Below are 24,037 nucleotides of genomic sequence, written 5' to 3'. Positions count from 1 at the left end.
AACACAATCTTGGAAAGTGAGAGGATGCCTGAGGAGTGGAGAAGAAGCATACTGGTACCAATTTTCAAGAACAAGGGCGATGTGCAGAACTGTAACAACTACAGAGGTATAAAGTTGATCAGCCACAGCATGAAGATATGGGAAAGAGTAATAGAAGCTAGGTTAAGAGGAGGAGAGGTGACGATCAGCAAGCAGCAGTATGGTGTCATGCCATGAAAGAGCACCACAGATGCGATGTTTGCTTTGAGAATGTTGATGGAGAAGTATAGAGAAGGCCAGGAGTTACATTGTGTCTTTGTAGCTTTAGAGAAAGCATACGACAGAGTGCCGAGAGAGGAGGTGTGGTATTGTATGAGGAAGTCAGGAGTTGTAGAGAAGTATGTAGGAGTGGTGCAGGATACGTATGAGGGAAGTGTGACAATGGTGAGGTGTGTGGTTGGAATGACAGATGGGTTCAAGGTGGAGGTGGGATTACATCAAGGATCGGCTCTGAGCCCTTTCTTGTTTGCACTGGTGATGGACAGGTTGATGGACGAGATCAGGCAGGAGTCCATGGACGATGATGTTTGCGGATGACATTGTGATCTATAAAGAGAGTAGGGTGCAGGTGGAGGAGAGCCTGGAGAGGTGGAGGTATGGACTGGAGAAAAGAGGAATGAAAGTCAGTAGGAGCAACATGGAATACATAGTATGCGTGAATGAGAAGGAGGACAGTGGAATGGTGAGGATGCAAGGAGTAGAGGTGATGGCGGTGTATGAGTTTAAATACTTGGGGTCAACTGTCCAAAGTAACAGGGAGTGCAAAAGAGAGGTGAAGAAGAGAGTGCAGGCAGGGTGGAGTGGGTGGAGAAGAGTGTCAGGAGTGATTTGTGACAGAAGGGTACCAGCAAGAGTTAAAGGGAAGGTTTACAAGATGGTAGTGAGACCAGCTATGTTATATGGTTTGGAGACAATGGCACTGATGAAAAGACAGGAGGTGGAGCTGGAGGGGGCAGAGATGAAGATGATAAGATTTTTATTGGGAGTGATGACGAAGGACTGGATTAGGAACGAGTATATTAGAGGGACAGCTCAGGTTGGACGGTTTGGAGACAAAGCAAGAGAGGCAAGATGGAGATGGTTTGGACATGTGTGGAGGAGAGATGCTGGGTATATTGGGAGAAGGATGCTGAATATGGAGCTGCCAGGGAAGAGGAGAAGAGGAAGACCAAAGAGGAGGTTTATGGATGTGGTGAGGGAGGACATGCGGGGTCTGGTGTGACAGAGGAAGATGCAGAAGACAGGAAGAGATGGAAACGGAGGATCTGCTGTGGCGCCCCCTAACGGCAGCAGCTGAAAGTAGTAGTAGTAGTAGTAGCATATTGCACCTCCTTTGGCTTTCAGTAAATTTGTCTGTAAAAGGATTCTACAAGATGTTGGACACATTGTGCAGGTATGTTCTACCATGTGGAGAACATGGTGGAACATAGCCTCGGCTCTTTTCTCTTTTTTCTTTGGCTGCTTGTGGAAATACCATGGCCTTCAAAGAATCTTGTTAATACTACGCCTTGGGGGTATGAGAAGCAATCATGTATATGTATTTGCCAATTTGCTCCAAAGACCCTCATGTTAAAGCAGCTCATCAACATGTGTCCCCAGCAGAGGAAACCGGATTAAACGCTGTGTCATGATTTGCAAAGGAAGATTCTCATGCAGATTCTGAAAGACGAGTACAGTGGTTGAGTTTAATGGCTTCATGAGCAATATAAAACGATCATTCATCTTAGAAATTCATGCATCGTCGGTGTAAACGGATTTGGAAGTATAGAGCAAACTGATGTACAACAGTGTGAACTGTAACAGTTGATTCACTCACTTTGACTCTTAACCAGAAATACAATGGGCTGCATAGGAGGTTGACATTATTGCCTACATCAAAAAAAGAGGTAAAGAAAAACGAGTTAAGTAAAGACTAGTTTATTCAACATAAAGCAGGTTCTTCTATTTAAAGACACTTGGTTTTTCATACTGATTTAAACTCAATTCATTCTAATTTATCGATATAGACATAATTGAGAAGAAAACTGAATAGTAGTAAACAAAACCATCAAGTACGGCTAAAGAAATAAAACAATAGATTTCCCATTACCAAAAAGTTACATTCTCAAATAGCATTTCTGACAAGATCTAACATACAAAAACTCATAACTGAAAACAACTGACAAAGCCTGAGTTGATGGGAAAAAGTTTAGAGACAATGAATCAAAATAGCCTGAGAGGAACGAGACCATCGATTTACTATATTACAATAATTTACAGTTGAATCGTTCATGAGAAAAGTGACAAAGCTGCTCACAAAAAAAAAAGAAAAAAAAGCAGTTCTGTTTATTTTTAATAGCTGAGGCGGGAAATTAAATAATTCATGTATGAATGGGAAAAAAGATTAAAAACATGAAACGGGAAATGAGAAATGGTATAAATGAGGTACTTAAAGATGGTATGTCCCGGCTGCTTCTGACCAGAACATTCGACTTCAACTCTCAATTTTCAGTTGACACAATTACACTGGACAACAAACTTTTTCAAATGTTTTACTTCCTGAAAAAAAAAGTAAGAGATTATGATAGACAAGTCAAGCTGCGCTGTATCACGTAGGAATTTGGAGAAACATTAAAATAATCTTTATTTAATTTCACGTTTAATCGCATAATGGTGCTGACACATGGTGTTAGTTCAACTGAGCTTCAGATGTTTTGCAGATGATGTTGGTTTGTACTCAGCATCTGGTGCCTCTCATGTCAGTGTCCAACAACAGTCGGCCAGTATTGATGGATTCCAGTTGCCCTGATACCTCGTTTCCAATGTGCTGGTGAAACCTTTCACCATGTTCCTCACTGACTGCACCAAGATCAGTAGGGAAGAAGTCCAAGCATGATGCAGAACATGAATTTTCAGTGACATGTGTCACTTCATGGTTTTGTGTGCTTTAAGCATGTTGTCCAGCAACTCAGTGTAGTTTGGTGCTCTGTAGTTACCAAAAAAAATTCTCAACAACATCTTTAAATGCCTTCCATGCTATTTTCTCTGCCCCACTAGCAGATCTTCTACCTCCCTGTCACTGATGACCTGTCTGATTTGTGGACCAACAAAAATGTCTTCCTTCATCTTGGCATCAGTTATTCTTAGAAACACCTCTCTCAAATAGTGAAATCCATCAGCTTCTTTGTTCATGGCTTTCACAAAATGTTTCATCAGTCTGAGTTTTATATGAAGAGGAGGCAGAAATATCTTTGTTGGGTGGACAAGTGGTTTATGCTCCACACCTTTCTGCCCTGGAATGAAATGCCTACAGAGTGGCCAGGTCTTTTTAATGTGATGTGACTCTTTAGCACGGCTGTCCCATTCACACAGGAAACACCAGTACTTCGTATATCCGAGCTGCATTCCTAGTAGCAGTGCCAATACCAGGTCATTTAATTCTGGCTGTGTTATCAGATGAGGGTAACCAGGCATAAAGGGTTCAACATCTGGATCAGTGTCGTTCACCACATCTGGTTCATGTGTCGTGGCATCTTCATCTGCCTCATCTAGGCTCCATGTCTCTGGTGGCCTCCGTACTGGCAAACTGTTATCATGTGGCACTGGTGTCATGGCTGAAGGCAGGTTGGGGTATTCAGTAGATTTCTTATTGTTAGTAGAGAAGCCAGACATATTGGTCAGACTGAAGTAACAGTCCGTCATGTGATCCCTCTGTTCTCGCCATATCATTGGGACTGCAAATGGCATTGACTTCCAAGTACCTCTGAGCCAGGCTCTCAGGTTGCCAGCACATGTTGCACAACAAATGTGGGGAGCCCAGGGTTTCTCTTGGTCACCAATGTTACATCTGAAGTAGAGCTCAAAGGCTTTCTTAATAAGTGCAGTCATGGTGGGTCTTTAAGTCTTAAGCGTGTCCTCCCCACAGATGTAACAGTATGTACTGCAGCTGCTGCAACACTGACGAGACATTTCTGCTGTATTAAATCTTCCTGAAGACAATACATTCTGTTGTTAAGTATACTCACGATGCTACTGCCTGAAGAACATGTGCACCAACATGCGTCCAAACAGCATGTGTACATGTGAGCAGCTTCTATAACCTGTCTGCAGCATCTGACCTGACTCAGAATGCCCAGGCTGCCTAAGACAACCTCTGCATAGCACCTACACTGAGTGCTGCCCAGGCATGCTGGGACTGACCAACACAGCTTGTTTGTGGGTAATATACTAGTAGACTTAAAATATGATGGGAAATCACAAAAATAGGTTATATCTACAAAACGGTATGCGATAGGAACATTTTAAGGTGATTTTCATGATCAGCAGCCCAAAATCCATAAAATACACCCCAAAGTGTTCAGGAAGAAAAATCTTTGTTGTCCAGTGGTCAACTTTTAACACAACCAATGAGAAAAAAAAAACTTTCTTAATGATTTAACACAATCCAATAAAATGAAGAACCATTTTAGGCAATAAAGAAAAAATACAAGAATATTTAAATGAGAGATCCAGTGTCATGGGTCGAAAGAGGATGTGAGGCAGCACTCCAGGTAAATGTGTCCGTTTTCTTAAATTTAAAAAGCAAAACTTTAGAAAAATAATACAAGAAAATATGCTGCATCCTGCAACGCTCACAGTGCAGCTTTAAACTCTTTAAATACAAAAATATGCATTTTTATCGGCTGCCTTGTTTGATCCCCATCCCTGACCCTCCATTCCAAGTTCCAGAGATATGTTGCCGCACCTTTAAAGAATGGAAACCGAAGTCACACTGAGCCAGCATACACAGTGCTTCATACAACTATCTGTTTTTATCCACAGTCCACATAAGGCATTTACTGTGTTTGTGAGTCTATGGCTGCTACCACTGCTGCAAGACTGCCTAGCTGAAGTTAGTCCTCTGGGCCCAAGATGGTCCTGTTATGTCTTGCGGCCGCTCCACATTTGCTCTGGTGTGCTTTTGTGATCTGATGAATATTCAAAAGGTGATCTGTGGCCCAGCGGTGAACGTGAGTCAAAAGGGGAGCGCTGGTCATGAGGTGAGTGAGGTCCACTGGCTGACGGCCTCTGGTCCATCTGCCAGTCCGACTGAAAGCGGTAGGAGTCACGCGAGGCTGACTTGTGGTACTCGGAGCTTGAGCAGTGGTCAGAATGGGAGTGATCCTTGCCGTCTCTTTCCGACCGATAGTCTCTGCTGGAGCGGTGCTCATCCAGCTTCCTGTGCTTGACATCACTGTAGTATCTATAAGGGAAGACAAAAAAAACCCTGAGTAGATTTTTTCACAAGTATTTCACAATGTAGCCCCATCAAAGATGTGTTAAAGTAGTGTTACACAAAAGACCAGCTTTTTTTTTAATCTTTGGCTTAGTCTCTGAAAACGGGATCTTTCTCTTTTCTGCTGTGTTCACTAAAAAAATGTCCTGCATCTCTGACAAAATCTGTGTTTTGTTTTTTTGGTGTGGAATTCCCCCCCCCCCCTTTTCCCCAATAGTACCCGGCCAATTACCCCACTCTTCCGAGCTGTCCCGGTTGCTGCTCCACCCCCTCTGCTGATCCGGGGAGGGCTGCAGACAACAATGTCTCCTCCGATTCATTTGGAGTCACCAGCCGCTTCTTTTCACCTGACAGTGAGGAGTTTCACCAGTAGCGCATGGGAGGATCACGCTATTCCCCCTCCCCCCTGAACAGGTGCCCCGACCGACCAGAGGAGGCGCTACTGCAGTGACCAGGACGCATATTCCCACATCTGGCCTGCCACCCGTAGACACGGCCAATTGTGTCTGTAGGGACGCCCAACCAAGCCAGAGGCAACATGGCGAGTCGAACTGGCGATCCCTGTGTTGGTAGGCAACAGAACAGACCGCCACGCTACCCGGACGCCCCCTCTGACAAATCTTTAAGACAAATCTCCCCATTTGACTTTAAAACTTCTTTATGTACATTATAAATCCAAATAATGTTGCTGTCCTGTTTCAACGGTATATCCTCTCACTGCCATGTGTGACTAATGGTTTTTATTGTCTCTTCTGTGTGTGTGAATGGTGTGACGCGAGTCTCTCGTGTGTGCATATGTAGTCTGTCCTCCCACCAGGTCTACATAATGATGGTGGTCACGTGGTTCAGGTCCTGGGTTGTTCTGGTGGTGTCTGGATACTGCTTGGCATCCTGCTCATCATATTCTTCATATACAGTTCCAGTATAATTCTGTTGTCCTCTTTAAATGTTGTATTGTGTACATCGTGTAAACACAACATCAACTGCATGTCTCTCCGTCTTGGGAGAGAGATCCCTCCCCCGTTGCTCTCCATGAGGTTTCTTAGTATTTTTTCCCTGTTAAAGGGTTTTTAAGGGCGTTGTTCCTGATGCGAGGGTCTAAGGACTGGATGTTGTGTTGCTGTAAAACCCCATGAGGCACATTTATAATTTGTGATACTGGGCTATACACACAAAACTGACTTGACTTTTTGCGTTGATATGTTGGCCCACCTGTAGGAAATCACAGGCCCCCTGCTCGACTCCCTGCAGTTTGCCTACCGAGCAAACAGGTCAGTGGAGGGCGCAGTCAACATGGGATTGCACTCTCTACATTCACCCTCTATATAAATGACTCAGGAGACCTGTCTGTCTTTCTGTCTGTTAAACTCCTGCAGTTTGCGGACGACACAACCGTCACTGGCCTTTTCTGGGATGGTGACGAGTCTGCATATGGACGGGAGGTTGATCAGCTGGCCCTCTGGTGCGGCCATAACAACCTGGACCTGAACACGCTCAAAACAGGGAGATGACAGTGGACTTCAGGAGGAACCCCCCTACACTGCCCCCCCCCCACCTTACCATACTCAACACCATGGTGTCTGTGGTGAAACCCTACAGATTTCTGGGTTCCACAATCTCCCAGGACCTAAGGTGGGCATCGAAAGTAGACACAATCATCAAAAAAACCCAGCAGAGGATGTACTTTCTCTGTCAGCTCAATAAGTTCAACCTGCCTCAGCAACTGCTGATTCAGTTCTAGTACACTGCAATAATCCAGTCTGTCCTCTGCACGTCCATCACTGTCTGGTTTGGATCGGCCACCAATCAGGACAGGGACAGACTACAGTGGACAGTTAGGTCTGCAGAGAAAATCATTGGTGCCACCCTGCCCTCCATTCAGGACTTATACACCTCCAGTCTCAGGAAACGGGCAGGCAACATCACTGCAGACCAATTACACCCTGGTCACAACCTGTTCCAACTCTCCCCTCTGGCAGGCGCTACAGAGCACTGTACCCCAAAACTACCAGATATAAAAGCAGTTTCTTTCTGCGGACTGTCATTCAAATGAACACGTAACACTGTCAAGCATTTTGTATAGATTGTAACCTGCTAACATGTATTTCAGCATCTCTGATATATTCTCTGCACCACTGTACTTTATCACCTCTTATCTCACCTGTATAAGTCAGTCCTTGTGTATATATCTGAAGATTACTGTGTTGTAGTGTTGTTATTCTATGTTAAGTACACAGAGAGTCACGAAACTGGAGTCATATTCCACATATGTACAAACCTACATGGCCAATAAACATGATTATGATTCCAATATTAAGCACAAGTACACCACCACCAGTACTGTGGACATGGGAAACATGGGAATCCTTTCCATAATGTCCGACCTGAACAACTGTTATCAATATGTTATTTCCAAAGCAGTTTGCTTTCTGAAGGACAGATTGTACTAGTTTTTACCAAATAATTTCATATAACAATTTTATATGCTAGAAACAAAGAACATTTTGAAAATACAACCCAACTTTAACATCACTGTGCAACAATGGATTTTATTTTCACTTGAGTTTAAAATTCCTATTCTTAAAGCAAACTTAATGCCATTAACTTAACACATACTTTGAAATTGTCTACGTGATATCAAAGAGGTGCGACTTAAGAATTATGAAAAGTTTCATTCCATCTCTGCCTACCCCACTATTAAAAAAAAAAAGGAAAAAGGAATCAAGTGGAGAGCAAAAGCAGGGGGGCATATGGCATACATGCCACCTGCAAACACTGATCAGCCAAAACAACAAAACCACTGAAAGGTAAGTGAATACACTTATTATCTCGTTAAAGTTCCACAGGGTTCAGTGTTGGGGCCACTCCTGTTTATTATTTACCTGCATTTCTATTGGCACTACCAGCCATCAACCTCAGCACAATGAGTGCCAGGCACTATGCTGCACCCAAACTCTGGAACTCCATTCCCCCTGACATTCACATACTGGACTCTATTACAGAATTAAAAACTGTTCTTAAAACCCACCTTTTTAAACTAGCTTCCTCACTTTAACAGCATTAACTGCATCATCTTCATCTTGTTTTAACTCCTTACTGATGTATGCTCAACTGCTTATCGTTTTATTGTTGATTGCTCTCATGTTTCACACTTTTTTGTTGTTTACTCTATTTGATGTAAGGTCGTCAGTGTCACGAAAGGTGCCACTAAATAAATAAAGTGCATTATTATTATGTGGATGTTCCTTTGACACATACCACCTACCTAAACATTGTTGCAGACCAGGTACACCCTTCATGAAAAGGGTATTCCTTGATAGCAGTGGCCTCTTTCAGCAGGATAATGTGCCCTGCCACACCGCAAAAATTGCTCAGGAATGGTTTGAGGAACATGACAAAGAGTTCAAGGTGTTGCTTTTCCTCCAAATTCTCCAGAGCCCACTCCGATTGAGCATCTGTCGGACATGCTGGAAAAACAAGTCAGATCCATGGAGGCCCCACCTCACAACTTACATGACTTAAAGGATCTGCTGCTAACGTCTCTCACATAGGGAACATTTGAGGTAGAGGACTTCTCCCCTTCCCTACCAACAAACTAAACCACTGGCAGAAGTGTGTGAAAAGAAGAAAGTGGATAGGACCACACCATTAAAATGTATTTTTACCAAGGATAATGACAAATTTAAAACTGATGACAGTCATACTAAAGTAAGACAATACAAAACAAAGCTCAGCCACTTCTGGTTTCCAGTCCCCAAAAGAGAATAAGGATTTAGTGTCTGAAACATTTCAACAGATGCACTTATCTGTGGAATTAATGAATATCACTGTTTCCTATGTCAAACATCATGTAGATATCAGTACATAATATTCAGTAAAATAATTAAAAGTTAGCACACGTCATCATGGTCCAATAACTCTTAAAGAAACTCAAAACTATTCCGCAAACATTTAGGATGGATAACTTTTCCAGAGTTGGTGTGTAAACCTAATCAACAAATGGTCTTATTTATGTTTTCATGTGTGGACTTTTTGAAAACTTTATTTTCCGACCTTCAAGTCACTGGACCAGGTATACAGTATTCACAAACAACAAACCAAAAAAATAAAAAAACGTATGTAGAAATGCCCCCTCCCCCCCAACGCTTAAGAAAAAAAAAGACTATGCAGGGACTTCTAATTCCAATTCCACTTGATAACTGTTTTTGAAGAAAATATAACAGTATACACATACATTGGTGTAAATATAGTCGTTACAACCAGGAATAAAGTACATTCAATGAAAGGGGAAACCTTCAGTAAAGTCTATGAAAGGACTCCAGGTCAAAGTAAAGTTTTTGCGGGTTTTACATGTTTTATATTGGAGCTTTTCTAAGGTAGAAAGGACAATGCCTCCCTTAACCACTGCAAAAAGCTGGGGCTTTATTCAACTTCCAGTTCAAAAGAATAAGTCCGTGAGCTAGCAATGAAGCAAATGCTATTTGCCTGCAAAGTTGTGACTTTACAGTTAGGGGGGAGGTATGCCAAAGATGGCTGTGTGAAAATCAGGGGTTATATATGTCCCCAGTAACTGTTGAGGGAGGGGCATGCCCAGAACATGTGTCTTACCGAGGCTGGACTATGGCTGCACCCCAGACAGCCAGGGCCTGTGGTGGAAAAGATTCTGACAAGCTTGTCCCCCGAGTAGTGAAGACTGTGAAGCACCTTAAACTGAATTAACCTATGCCGTATACACAATGAGGACGTGTGTATACGAGTTAAGCTGTCCCGCCACCCCTCTTCAGAAAGCTCTACACCCAAATCTTGCTAAATCACACACTGACTACTGCAACTCCTTACTGGCAGGTCTCCCTGCATGCAGGTTCAAACCTCTGCAAATGATTCAGAAGGCAGCGGCGCATCTGGTCTTCAACCAACCCAAAACAGCACGTCACTCCGCTGTTCATATCTCTCCACTGGCTCCCAGTTGCTGCCCGCATCCAATTCAAAACCTTGATGCTCACGTACAGAACAGCAACTAAAACGGCTCCCGCCTACCTGAACTCCCTCATTCAGGTCTACAATCAGTCCTGCTCATGACGCTCTGCCAATGAAAGGCGCCTGGCACTTTCGCCACAACAGGGCCCTAAGTCACTAGCCAGACTCTTCTCTGTAGCTCCCTGGTGCTGGAACGAGTTACCAAACTCCATTCGATCTGCTGAGTCCCTCTCCATCTTTAAGAAGAAGCTAAAGACCCAGCTCTATCTCCAACACCTCCACACCTGAAGGTAGTATACAAATAAATAAATAGAGAAATAAATTCGCTTCTATGCACCCTACGCATTGCCTTTGTGCACTGTCTGTTGACGCCTATGTCCTATCGGACTTGAGCCTAGTTTTTTGACACTTACTTGCATTGTCACCTCCTAACTTGACAGCTGATGATTGCATATAGCATGAAACAGGCTTGTACTGTCTAAATGAAAAATTACAGGAATCACTGCATTATTTTGCACCTTGTTTGTTGAGCACTTTCCCTACCGTTGAGGGTTTCATTTAATGAAGTTATATATACTGCTCAAAAAAATAAAGGGAACACCTAAAAACACAATATAGACCTCGATGAATGAAATATTTCAGCTGAAAATCTTTATTTATTACACAGAGGAATGTGTTTAGAGCAAAATAACCTAAGAATGATCAATGGAAATCAAAATCATTAGCCCATTAAGGTCTGGATTCAGAATCATACTCAAAATCAAAGTGGAAAATGAGATTATAGGCTGATCCAACTTCTGTGGAAATTCTTCAAGATGATTCAAAATGAGGCTCAGTAGTGTGTGGCCTCCACGTGCCTGTATGCACTCCCTACAATGTCTGGGCATGCTCCTGATGAGACGACGGATGGTCTCCTGATGGATCTCCTCCCAGACCTGGATCAGGGCATCGGTCAACTCCTGGACAGTCTGTGGTGCGACATCGCGTTGGCGGATGGTACGAGACATGATGTCCCAGAGGTGCTCGATTGGATTCAGGTCTGGGGAATGTGCAGGCCAGTCCATAGCATCAATGCCCTCGACATACAGGAACTGCTGACACACTCTGGCCACATGAGAACGAGCATTGTCATGCATGAGCAGGAACCCAGGGCCCACTGCACCAGCATATGGTCTGACAATGGGTCTGAGGATCTCATCCCGGTACCTAATGGCAGTCATGGTACCTCTGGCTAGCACGTAGAGGTCTGTGCGGCCCTCCAAGGATATGCCTCCCCAGACCATCACTGACCCGCCGCCAAACCGGTCATGCTGGAGGATGTTGCAGGCAGCAGAACGTTCTCCACAGCGTCTCCAGACTCTCTCACGTCTGTCACATGTGTTCAGTGTGAACCTGCTCTCATCTGTGAAGAGCACAGGACGCCAATGGCGAATCTGCCAACCAAGATGTTCTCTGGCAAAGGTCAATCGGGCTGCACGGTGTTGGGCTGTGAGCACAGGCCCCAATTGTGGACGTCGGGCCCTCATACCATCCTCATGCATTCTGTTTCTCACTGTTTGAGCAGAAACCTGCACATTAGTGGCCTGTTGAAGGTCGTTTTGTAGGGCTCCGGCAGTGCTCCTCCTGTTCCTCCTTGCACAAAGGACCAGATAGCGGTCCTGCTGCGGGGTTGTTGTCCTCCTGCGGCCCCCTCCACGTCTCCTGGTGTACTGGCCTGTCTCCTGGTACCTCCTCCATGCTCTGGACACTGTGCTGGGAGACACATCAAATCTTCTTGCCACAGCACGCATTGATGTGCCATCCAGGATGAGCTGCACTACCTGAGCAACTTCTGTAGGTTGCAGATACCGCCTCACGCCACCTCTAGTGGTGAGGGCACTAGCAAAATGAAAAACTAACCAAAGATCGGCCAGAAAAGATGAGGACAGGCAAATGGTCTGTGGCCACCACCTGCAAATCCATTCCTTTTATAGGGGTTGTCTTGCAAATTGTCTAATTTCCACCTGGTGGAAATTAGACAATTTACCAACAGGTGAAATTGAGTCACAAATCAGTGTTACTTCCTAACTGGACAGGTTGATATCTCAAAAGTGTGATTGACTTGGAGCTACATTGCATTGCTTATGTGTTCCCTTTATTTTTTTGAGCAGTGTACATACAGTGGTGCTTGAAAGTTTGTGAACCCTTTAGAATTTCTATATTTTTGCATAAATATGACCTAAAACATCAGAATTTCACGCAAGTCCTAAAAGTAGATAAAGAGAACACAATTAAACAAATGAGACAAAAATATTATACTTGGTCATTTATTTATTGAGGAAAATGACCCAATATTACATATCTTTGAGTGGCAAAAGTATGTGAACCTCTAGGATCAGCAGTTACTTTGAAGGTGAAATTAGAGTCCGGTGTTTTCAATTAATGTGATGACAATCAGGTGTGAGTGGGCGCCCTGTTTTATTTAAAGAGCAGGATCTATCAAAGTCTGAGCTTCACAACACATGTTTGTGGAAGTGTATCATGACAAGAACAAAGCAGATTTCTGAGGACCTCAGAAAAAGCGTTGTTGATGCTCATCAGGCTGGGAAAGGTTACAAAACCATCTCTAAAGAGCTTGCACTCCATCAATCCACAGTCAGACAGATTGTGTACAAATGGAGGAAATTCAAGACCATTGTTACCCTCCCCAGGAGTGGTCGACCATCAAAGATCACTCCAAGAGCAAGGCATGTAATACTCGGCCAGGTAACAAAGGAACCCAGGGTAACTTCTAAGCAACTAAAGGCCTCTCTCACATTGGCTAATGTTAATGTTCATGAGTCCACCATCAGGAAAACACTGAACAACAATGACGTGCATGGCAGGGTTGCAAGGAGAAAGCCACTGCTCTTCAAAAAAAAACCATTGCTGCCTGTCTGCAGTTTGCTAAAGATCATGTGGACAAGCCAGAAGGCTATTGGAAAAATGTTTTGTGGACTGATGAGACCAAAATAGAACTTTTTGGTTTAAATGAGAAGCGTTATGCTTGGAGAAAGGAAAACAATGCATTCCAGCATAAGAACCTTACCCCATCTGTGAAATATGGATGTGGTAGTATCATGGTTTGGGCCTGTTTTGCTGCATCTGGGGACGGCTTGCCATCATTGATGGAACAATGAATTCTGAATTATACCAGCGAATTCTTAAGGAAAATGTTAGAACATATGTCCGTGAACTGAATCTCAAGAGAACGTGGGTCATGCAGCAAGACAACGACACTAAGCACATAAATTGTTCTGCCAAAGAATGGTTGAAGAAGAAGAAAGTTAATGTTTTGGAATGGCCAAGTCAAAGTTCTGACCTTAATCCAATCGAAATGTTGTGGAAGGACCTGAAGTGAGCAGTTCATGTGAGGAAACCCGCCAACATCCCAGAGTTGAAGCTGTTCTGTATGGAGGAATGGGCTAAAACTCCTCCAAGCTGATGGCTGATGTGTAGGACTGATCAACAGTTACCAGAAATGTTTAGTTGCCGTTATTGCTGCACAAGGGGGGGGGGGGGATCACACCAGATACTGAAAGCAAAAGTTCACATACTTTTGCCACTCACAGATATGTAATACTGGATCATTTTCCTCAATAAATAAATGACCAAGTATAATATTTTTGTCTCATTTGTTTAATTGGGTTCTCTTTATCGACTTTTAGGACTTGTGTGAAAATGTGATGATGTTTTAGGTCATATTTATGCAGAAACATAGAAAATTCTAAAGGGTTCACAAACTTTCAAGCACCACTGTGTGTGCATATATACACACATACATGTATATAAATATATAAACAACATATACACTACCGTTCAAAAGTTTGGGATCACCCAAACAATTTTGTGTTTTCCATGAAAAGTCACACTTATTCATCACCATATGTTGTGAAATGAATAGAAAATAGAGTCAAGACATTGACAAGGTTAGAAATAATGATTTGTATTTGAAATAAGATTTTTTTTACATCAAACTTTGCTTTCGTCAAAGAATCCTCCATTTGCAGCAATTACAGCATTGCAGACCTTTGGCATTCTAGCTGTTAATTTGTTGAGGTAATCTGGAGAAATTGCACCCCACGCTTCCAGAAGCAGCTCCCACAAGTTGGATTGGTTGGATGGGCACTTCTTTGAGCAGATTGAGTTTCTGGAGCATCACATTTGTGGGGTCAATTAAACGCTCAAAATGGCCAGAAAAAGAGAACTTTCATCTGAAACTCGACAGTCTATTCTTGTTCTTAGAAATGAAGGCTATTCCATGCGAGAAATTGCTAAGAAATTGAAGATTTCCTACACCGGTGTGTACTACTCCCTTCAGAGGACAGCACAAACAGGCTCTAACCAGAGTAGAAAAAGAAGTGGGAGGCCGCGTTGCACAACTGAGCAAGAAGATAAGTACATTAGAGTCTCTAGTTTGAGAAACAGACGCCTCACAGGTCCCCAACTGGCATCTTCATTAAATAGTACCTGTTAGAGCCTGTTTGTGCTGTCCTCTGAAGGGAGTAGTACACACCGGTGTAGGAAATCTTCAATTTCTTAGCAATTTCTCGCATGGAATAGCCTTCATTTCTAAGAACAAGAATAGACTGTCGAGTTTCAGATGAAAGTTCTCTTTTTCTGGCCATTTTGAGCGTTTAATTGACCCCACAAATGTGATGCTCCAGAAACTCAATCTGCTCAAAGAAGTGCCCATCCAACCAATCCAACTTGTGGGAGCTGCTTCTGGAAGCGTGGGGTGCAATTTCTCCAGATTACCTCAACAAATTAACAGCTAGAATGCCAAAGGTCTGCAATGCTGTAATTGCTGCAAATGGAGGATTCTTTGACGAAAGCAAAGTTTGATGTAAAAAAAATCTTATTTCAAATACAAATCATTATTTCTAACCTTGTCAATGTCTTGACTCTATTTTCTATTCATTTCACAACATATGGTGGTGAATAAGTGTGACTTTTCATGGAAAACACAAAATTGTTTGGGTGATCCCAAACTTTTGAACGGTAGTGTATATATTAAGATAGATGTAGGAAAAAAATATTCTACTCCTCATTTGTTGAACACTTTTATCTACACCACTGATGGTTTCCGGGGGGGGGGGGGGGGCGCTCTCTCTCTCTGTCTATATATATAAGGTTTGTGGAGCTCATCCAAACATGTGGTCAGAGCGCCATCTTGGCTCACCCTCCCTGCACTGATCTCTGGAATCCGATTGAGGGAAATGCGTTGTAGCAACGGCGGACTTTGAACCAAGCTTGTATGGCACTTAGCGCGATGGCAAGAGTAAATGGGTGTTAAGCAGACATCAGGCGTTATATTGGTTATTTCAGGAGCGCTGAAAGGCAATTATAATATTTACAAAGTACATAGATTGATGAAGAGAAATGATCTTCATCATGATTGTAGCCTCCCATAAAATGAGACCGTTATGTGTGGGGGTATTGTTTTGACACTACTACAGTTAGATCATGTAATGTAATGAGGTGTTTTAATTTAACAATGAAAAGTATGTTGCTCTTTTAAAAAGTACATTAAAACATGAAGGTTAATGGGTTAGGAGAACTGTAGTCACATGAAACCATGACATTTCAATAAAATACAGTACTGGGTACTGTTATCACGTGTTATTGTAATGTTGACAACACAGGGTAGGCCTGTATGTTGCATTAGTAGGACAGCTGCTTATGACTTTCATTTAAACTGATGTCATGGTTTTGCAGAGGATATCACAGAAACACACACACACACATACACACAGCAGATGATGGAGAGAGAGGACAGACAGCAGCAAATGATGGAGAGAGAAGAGAGACTGCAGCAGATGATGGAGAGAGAGGACAGACAGCAGCAAATGATGGAGAGAGAAGAGAGACTGCAGCAGATGATGGAGAAAGGAGAGGGAGACATCAGCAGATGATGGAGAGAGAGAGAGACGGCAGCAGATGATGGAGAAAGGAGAGGGAGACATCAGCAGATGATGGAGAGAGAGAGAGACGGCAGCAGATGATGGAGAAAGGAGAGGGAGACATCAGCAGATGATGGAGAGAGAAGAGAGAGACAGCAGCAGATGATGGAGAGAGAAGAGAAAGAGCAGCAGATGATGGAGAGAAAGGAGAGACAGCAGCAGATGATGGAGAGGTGAACAATGCAGCACCTACACTGCATGAACTCTGAAAATTGTGTGTGTGTGTGTGTGTGTGTACATACACACAGGGTGTTGTGATGCGTCTAGTGCAGCAGTGTGTAGTTGGAGGGAAGGTGCATGTGTTCTTCCAACCCGCTTGTGTCCTTCCTGCCCTTAGCTTGCTGCCGCTGGCTAGCCTCTGTGGCGAATAGGTAAGCATGCTAGCGTGTAAGCCTTCCCTTGCCAGTACATAGCCTCTCCTTCACCAAGACTCCTGCCAGGCCTCCCCGTGGCCACACATGGTAACTGGGGTCTTGCGGCCCCAGGCTAACTTGGCAGGGGATCTCGGAGCAGCAGTGGGCCCCAGAGATATGGTGTGCAGGCCCTGGCACCTATCAACCACTGCCCCGCTGCCTTGTGGGTGAGTCTGGAAGACATAAGGCTAAGGGAGCTCACCCCAACAGAAAAGCAAGCTGTGGCGGCACGCTTCTAGGCGGTTTCCGAAAAACTGGATTTCCGGCAGCCCCCTGCAGTTGTGTGGAGGTGCCGGTCGTCTAGGGATCCCCCTTGCCATCGGAACCATCTCCTCTACAATCAAGTCATGTGGCGTTGGGAGAAGCGCCCCACCCCCCCATGCCACTTTAAAACCCATCTCTGCTGCGCAGGTATCTTCTGCTATCTGAGTCCTCAAAGGACCCACAAATAGAAGAAGATGGTCATCATCGGGCACGATGGACAACCAGCAAGCAAGCAAGCAAGAAAATGTAATACTCCAGTACACTAAGGTTAACATAAAGTATTTTTCTCTAGTCTGGTACTGTAGCATGTCAACAAAAGTTCAATGATAGCAGTTGTTAAGTTTTCTGCTTCTATTCAATACTAATTACTAACAACTACTAATATTAAAATCACAATTCATAATTAATCTAGAGAGTAAACAACAGTTTTTGGGGTACACATCTCAATATTTTGATGATTAAGACATGTAATTTGAATGTAAATAAGGTGCCAGAGTGCATAAAAAAGCATGAAAATAGAGCTTGTTTATCAAACAAATGTCCAGGGGAGGATCCCCCCAGACCCACCTACAGAAGCCCGGGCTTAGCCCTGAATGTCCTCCAACCAGGTAGGACCGCCAATGGTCCTACCTGGTCAAAACAACTCAACAGCAGTGTAGAGAGTAAAGAGCACCTGCAGCCATGGTGCACATACTGGTAGCATCATGTAGCCTGACTCCCTGCTCCACACTGATACGTAATGATCTCTTAAGGAGGAAGAGTTAAGGATCTCTGCTTTAAGTAGCCATTAAAATCAAATCAAGCCCTGAGGCGTCTGGGTAGCATAGCGGTCTATTCCGTTGCCTACCAACACGGGGATTGCCGGTCAGAATCCCCATGTTACCTCCGGCACAATTGGCCGTGTCTGCGGGTGGGAAGCCGGATGTGGGTATGTGCCCTGGTCGCATCACTAGCGCCTCCTCTGATCAGTTGGGGCGCCTTTTCAGAGGGGAGGGGGAACTGGGGGGAATAGCATGATCCTCCCACACGCTACGTCCCCCTGGTGAAACTCCTCACTGTCAGGTGAAAAGAAGCAGCTGGTGACTCCACATGTATGGGAGGAGACATGTGGTAGTCTGCAGCCCTCCCTGGATCAGCAGAGGAGGTGGAACAGCGACCGGGACAGCTCAGAAGAGTGGGGTAATTGGCCGTATACAGTTAGGAAGAAAAATGGGGGGGGAGGTCAAAACAAGCCCTAAAACACATGACGGACAGTGACGGATTATGAATGCAGTCGTGATGGTCATTTATGTTTTGATGTTGACTGAAACAATAAGATATTAAGGACATGAAGATATAAGAATATATATGAAACGTTTGTGTGAGTGTGGTTACAGAATAGCCTTAAATGAGGAAGGGGGTATAATTTCAGAAGCCATAAAAAACTCATTCATTCATTTTCCAAACTACTTATCTTTACTCAGGGTGGCGGGATGCTGGAGCCTATCCCAGCAGTCATTGGGCGGCAGGCGGGGACACACCCTGGACAGGCCACCAGGCCATCACAGGCGCCCCCCCCTCCCCCATACTCACATATATTCAAACCTAGGGATAATTTAGTACGGCCGATTCACCTGACCTACATGTGTTTGGACTGTGGGAGGAAACCAGAGCCCCCGGAGGAAACCGACGCAAACACGGGGAGAACATGCAAACTCCACATAGAGGATGACCTGGGATGACCCCCAAGGTTGGACTACCCTGGGGCTCAAACCCAGGATCTTCTTGCTGTGAGGCGACCATGCTAACCACTGTACCACTGAGCCGCCCACCATAAAAAGACGCTCTGCCGAAATCTTACTCCCCTTGCCCTTTTGCCCCTGCTGCCGCTGGTCCGGTACCTTACATCCGAATATTCAGATATTCAGGGCCAGCCCTAGAAAAACATGTATTATGCAGAGATCTCTCACTTGCAAGTGTTCTTCTTTTGACAGTCAGTAGGACCCTGCAGCTTATAGTAAAGGTGAACTAAAGAAACAGGTTGTCAGAGCATGTGAGAAATATCAATAATAAGCACAAAAACAAAACAAGTGAGCAGAAATGATTCTGGCCTCAGCTCATAGCTAAATAATCAGCGCCACATATGTAAGTCAGAAAGGTTATAGAGTCCTCTTCCTCACCTATCCTGTCGGTCTCTGCTGTCCGGCCTATAGTGGTCTCTGTCTCTGTGGTCTTTGCCATTGCTGAAGGAGGTATAGGATCTTTTCCTGGAGTCTCCTCCAGCGCCCCCTGTCTTCCTGTGGGGGTCAGAGGTGTGTCGGTCCTTACTGCTGCTGCGCTCCTGGTCCTTACTGCTGCTGCGCTCCTGGTATCGGGCCGGTGGCAGGTGCCTGTCTGAGCTGTAGCTATCCCTGCTGCTGTCGTCGTGGTGGGAGTTGTCCTTTAGCCTATCAACGTCTTAGGACAAGGATGTAATGATGAGCTTCCAGTCAGCGCTCAGTAAAGACAAGGCAACTTCATCTAGGGAATCACTCTAGTGTACTAGCAACATTCGGGAGAAGACCACTGTACCTGCATGTTTAAAGCCATGAGTATTTACAGTGCTAGTGTCCTGGTCCCCTGTCTGTGAACAAAAAGACAAGATCACCAACATCTTGTGAGTTAAAATCCTTTTTTTATTTCATAATTCTAAATCATATTACAAGAGCGGTCTACATACCAGGGCACTCTCTTGTCTTTTCTTGATTGCATGCTTATACAATTTATGCAATTTCCTGGCATCAAATTCAGTGAATTTGGAAACAAATATCCACAAGTTTCTGTAAAAGACAAACAAATATGGCTCAAATAACAATAAAGCAACTGCATTTAACTAACATGTTTTATTCACACAGAAGATAGCTGGTGATGCAAATATAGCAGAGGACTACATTCAGGATTATAGCAAATGCTGAAGGAATCCACTGACATATTTGACATGGACCCTTAACTGTGTCCCAGAAGCTGTACAAGTCAGGCACTGGTGATATAGAATCATGAGTACAATAGAAAATACTAACTTTCTCCACTGTTTGATCTGCTCAGGGTTTGAATACTCTTTTAGACACTCAGTGATGTGGTCACCAATCTTAATCAGACACTGTCTTGTGTGCTCCAACTGCTGTCGCTCTGACAGGCCCTTTTCCGGCCTGTCCAGCTGCTTCAGAGCTGCCTTTACAGGTCGCATCCTCTCTTTACACTGGAAAATAAAATAAAGAATTGTAAGATTCAACAAACAGTTTGAATGTCTTCAGATGGTGTCTACATATTTGCTGGTTGTACTATCTTCATTCCTCCCTGTGAGTTCCCTATCTTTTCACTTGAGATTGTACGTTGGTGAGTGTTTGGTCTGGCCACATAACCGAGTGTAGCCTGCGAAAACAATATGGGCTGAGGTTGAGCCAGTCTCATGTTTTTTTTTCTTGAGTTTCCCCCCTTTTTCTCTCCAATTGTATTTGGCCAATTACCCCACTCTTCCAAGCCTTCCCGGTCGCTGGCCCACCCCTGATCCGGGGAGGTCTGCAGACTACCACATGTCTTCTCCGATATATGTGGAATCTCTAGCCACTTCTTTTCACCTGATAGTGAGGAGTTTCATCAGGGGGACATAGCGCTTGGGAGGATCACGCTATTCCCCCCAGTTCCCCCTCTCCACCAAACAGGCACCCCGACCGACCAGAGGAGGTGCTAGTGCAGCAACCAGGGCACATATCCACATCTGGCTTCCCACCCGCAGACACGGCCAATTGTGTTTGTAGGGACGCCTGACTAAGCCAGACGTAACACAGGATTCGAACCAGGTAATGGAATAGACCGCCACACTAACCGGACACCGGTTAGGCCAGTCTCTAAAAAGAGATTAGAGCGATGGGGAGAGAGGCTTGGAGAGGGGCTTAGCGGAATCTCTGTAGCCCTACCATCTGCCTTGTAGCAATCATAAATAACTTCATGCAGCTTAAAGTTACTGGTGAGTCATTCTGCAAATGTAACACTGATCAAGCATGTGAGCCCTCTAACGGACTATTGAGTATGAAGTATAAAACCAACAGACTGAAGACTTGTATCACATGTAAATTAACGTTAAACATTTTGAAGAGAAGGAGTGACTGGTCCAGAGAGAGAGGTGCACTTTGCCAGACTAGTGAAATGAAACAACGAGCTGAAAGTTGAAGAAAACAGTAGACTGGGGTGTTGATTCTCATTGGGATCGGCAGTACTAGCAATCCTTTCACAGTGTAAGGAGTCATTTGATTCATTGTTAGTATCAAAAATATTGCTTAATATAGCTTTACAACTGGAAGAACATGCTCCAGGACAAGCTGGAAGAACATGCTCCAGGACAAGCTGGAGAACATGCTCCAGGACAAGGACAGCAGAGGTATGTGGCAGGGACTGCGGCAAGTCCGGTACAACGTCCGCATTACTGCTGATGCTGCACCAATCCGCCTGTCAATCTCCCAATCCATCCTACCCTCACTTGTGAACAAGACCCCGAGATACTTGAACTCCTTCACTTGAGGCAACAACTCATCCCAAACCGGGAGGGAGCAATCCACCATTTTCCGGTAGAGAACCATGGCCTCAGACTTGGTAGTGCTGACTCTCATCCCGGCTATTTCACACTCAGCTGCAAACTGCCCCAGTGTGCACCGGAGGTCGCGTTCTGATGAAGCCAACAAAACCACATCATCTGCGAAGAGCAGAGATGCAATTCTGAGGTTTCCAAAAATGGATATATCTCTCACCTTGGCTGCGCCTTGAGATCCTGTTCATGAATATCACAAACAGAATCAGAGACAACAGACAACCTTGGCGGAGTCTGACACCCACCGAAAACGTGTTTGATTTTGTGCCGAGAATGTGGAAACACCTGTCACTTTCGTTATACAAGGACCAGATAGCTTGTAGCAACTGCCCCGGTACCCCATACTCCCGCAGTACCCCCACAGAATTCCCCGGGGTACATGGTTGTAAGACTTCTCCAAGTCCACAAAACACATGTAGACTGGCTGGTAAAACTCCCATGTGCCCCTCAGCATTTCGGCAACGGTAAAGAGTTGGTCCGTTGTTCCACGGCCAGGACGGAATCCGCATTATTCCTCCTGGATCTGAGGTTCGACAATCGATCAGAGCCTCCTTTCCAGCACCCTAGAGTAGACTTTCTCTGGGAGTCTGAGAAATGTGATGCCCCTATAAAAAAGTGGAAGTTTGCAAAAAAAGTGGAATTGAAATAAAAAAGAGAAGTGCAGTTGGGATGAGATGATTTATTCCTTTATTTAGAAAATGTTGTGATATGAAGAACTTTGCTGAAAAGTGAAAAGAAAAAGCGCATCAGAATTTGTGTCACATTACAGATGCCTAGAAGAATGGCAGTAACACACAGATGTGAAACTCTTGTGGCTTTTCAACTGCATGGTACTGGCTCAACTCGACTCTACTCACTTTACTTTTCTGGATTTCGCTCTCCACTGCAGATAGTAGAATCTCGTGTTACTTGCCATGTGTTTTTCTGTATTGTTAATGCACAGCATACTACCTGACTGTCTTATTCGTGCCAGGAGTCAAAGACCAAACCGGTAAAATATCCAGCAGAGAACATTACAGACCAATTGCTCTGGCTAGCATACTTTCCGAAGTATTAGAATTAATTCTCTTGGATAGGCTTTCAAGAATACATAAGAACCACTGAAAATCCATTTGGTTTTAAAAATAAACACAGCACAGATTTGTCTATGCACTGAAGGGAGTTGTTAGCAGTATAGATGACATAACTTTACAATATTTGTGTTTCCTGGATGTGTCCAAAGCTTTTGGCCGAATTAATAATGGTAAATTGTTTGTTAAACTACAAGAGTGAAGGGTCCCCCTATAGTTGATAAAATCTTGCACTTTTGGTATTTGCATCAAACCATGCTAGAATAGGTAAGAGTATAGTATCTGCACCCTTCCTAGTTAACAATGGGGTCCAACGAGGTGGAATACTGCTACCTTTTCTCTTCATTCTGTATATGGATGATCTTTCTAAGAAGTTAAAAGTGTAAGATTGTGGGGTATAATCTTATCAACCACCTGATGTACACTGATGATTTAGTCATACTGTCTCCTTATAGTGCTGGCTTAAAGCAACTGCTCAGAGTTTGCTCAAGTTATGGTGTGCAGTATGACATTAAATTTAATTCTAGGGTGTCCGGGTAGTGTCGTGGTCTATTCCGTTGCCTACCCACACGGGGCTCACTGGATCGAATACCCATGTTACATCGGGCTTGGTCGGGCATCCCTACAGACACAATTGGCCATGTCTGCAGGTGGGAAAGCAGATGGGGGTACACTACCGTTCAAAAGTTTGGGATCACATTGAAATGTCCATATTTTTGAAGGAAAAGCACTGTACTTTTCAATGAAGATAACTTTAAACTAGTCTTAACTTTAAAGAAATACACTCTATACATTGCTAATGTGGTAAATGACTATTCTAGCTGCAAATGTCTGGTTTTTGGTGCAATATCTACATAGGTGTATAGAGGCCCATTTCAAGCAACTATCACTCCAGTGTTCTAATGGTACAATGTGTTTGCTCATTGGCTCAGAAGGCTAATTGATGATTAGAAAACCCTTGTGCAATCATGTTCACACATCTGAAAACAGTTTAGCTCGTTACAGAAGCTACAAAACTGACCTTCCTTTGAGCAGATTGAGTTTCTGGAGCATCACATTTGTGGGGTCAATTAAACGCTCAAAATGGCCAGAAAAAGAGAACTTTCATCTGAAACTCGACAGTCTATTCTTGTTCTTAGAAATGAAGGCTATTCCATGCGAGAAATTGCTAAGAAATTGAAGATTTCCTACACCGGTGTGTACTACTCCCTTCAGAGGACAGCACAAACAGGCTCTAACCAGAGTAGAAAAAGAAGTGGGAGGCACAACTGAGCAAGAAGATAAGTACATTAGAGTCTCTAGTTTGAGAAACAGACGCCTCACAGGTCCCCAACTGGCATCTTCATTAAATAGTACCCGCAAAACACCAGTGTCAACATCTACAGTGAAGAGGCGGCTGCGGGATTCTGGGCTTCAGGGCAGAGTGGCAAAGAAAA

At 44.0% G+C, this 24,037-nt stretch overlaps 1 protein-coding gene across 3 annotated transcripts in view; it reads right to left on the bottom strand.

Annotated features, from left to right (window-relative positions):
- Nucleotides 1-3,819: 3,819 nt before the first annotated feature.
- Nucleotides 3,820-24,037, bottom strand: part of chd1 (chromodomain helicase DNA binding protein 1) — a 145,268-nt gene continuing 125,050 nt past the window's right edge. For 2 of the 3 annotated variants that reach the window (XM_056290539.1, XM_056290540.1), the window contains exons 32-36: nt 19,967-20,145; nt 19,627-19,726; nt 19,479-19,530; nt 19,088-19,364; nt 3,820-5,260 (exon numbers count right to left, since the gene is read on the bottom strand). In XM_056290539.1, the coding sequence (XP_056146514.1) occupies nt 4,939-5,260; nt 19,088-19,364; nt 19,479-19,530; nt 19,627-19,726; nt 19,967-20,145 (930 nt within the window). In that variant the 3' untranslated portion in view covers nt 3,820-4,938. Of the gene's footprint in view, nt 5,261-19,087; nt 19,365-19,478; nt 19,531-19,626; nt 19,727-19,966; nt 20,146-24,037 lie in introns of those variants that run through there. The other variant, XM_056290541.1, reaches the window with a different exon arrangement.

Source organism: Lampris incognitus, chromosome 12, assembly GCF_029633865.1.
Source record: "Lampris incognitus isolate fLamInc1 chromosome 12, fLamInc1.hap2, whole genome shotgun sequence".
NCBI lineage: Eukaryota > Metazoa > Chordata > Actinopteri > Lampriformes > Lampridae > Lampris > Lampris incognitus.
Note: the sequence above shows the minus strand (reverse complement) of the source record. Positions and strands in the feature narration are given on the sequence as shown.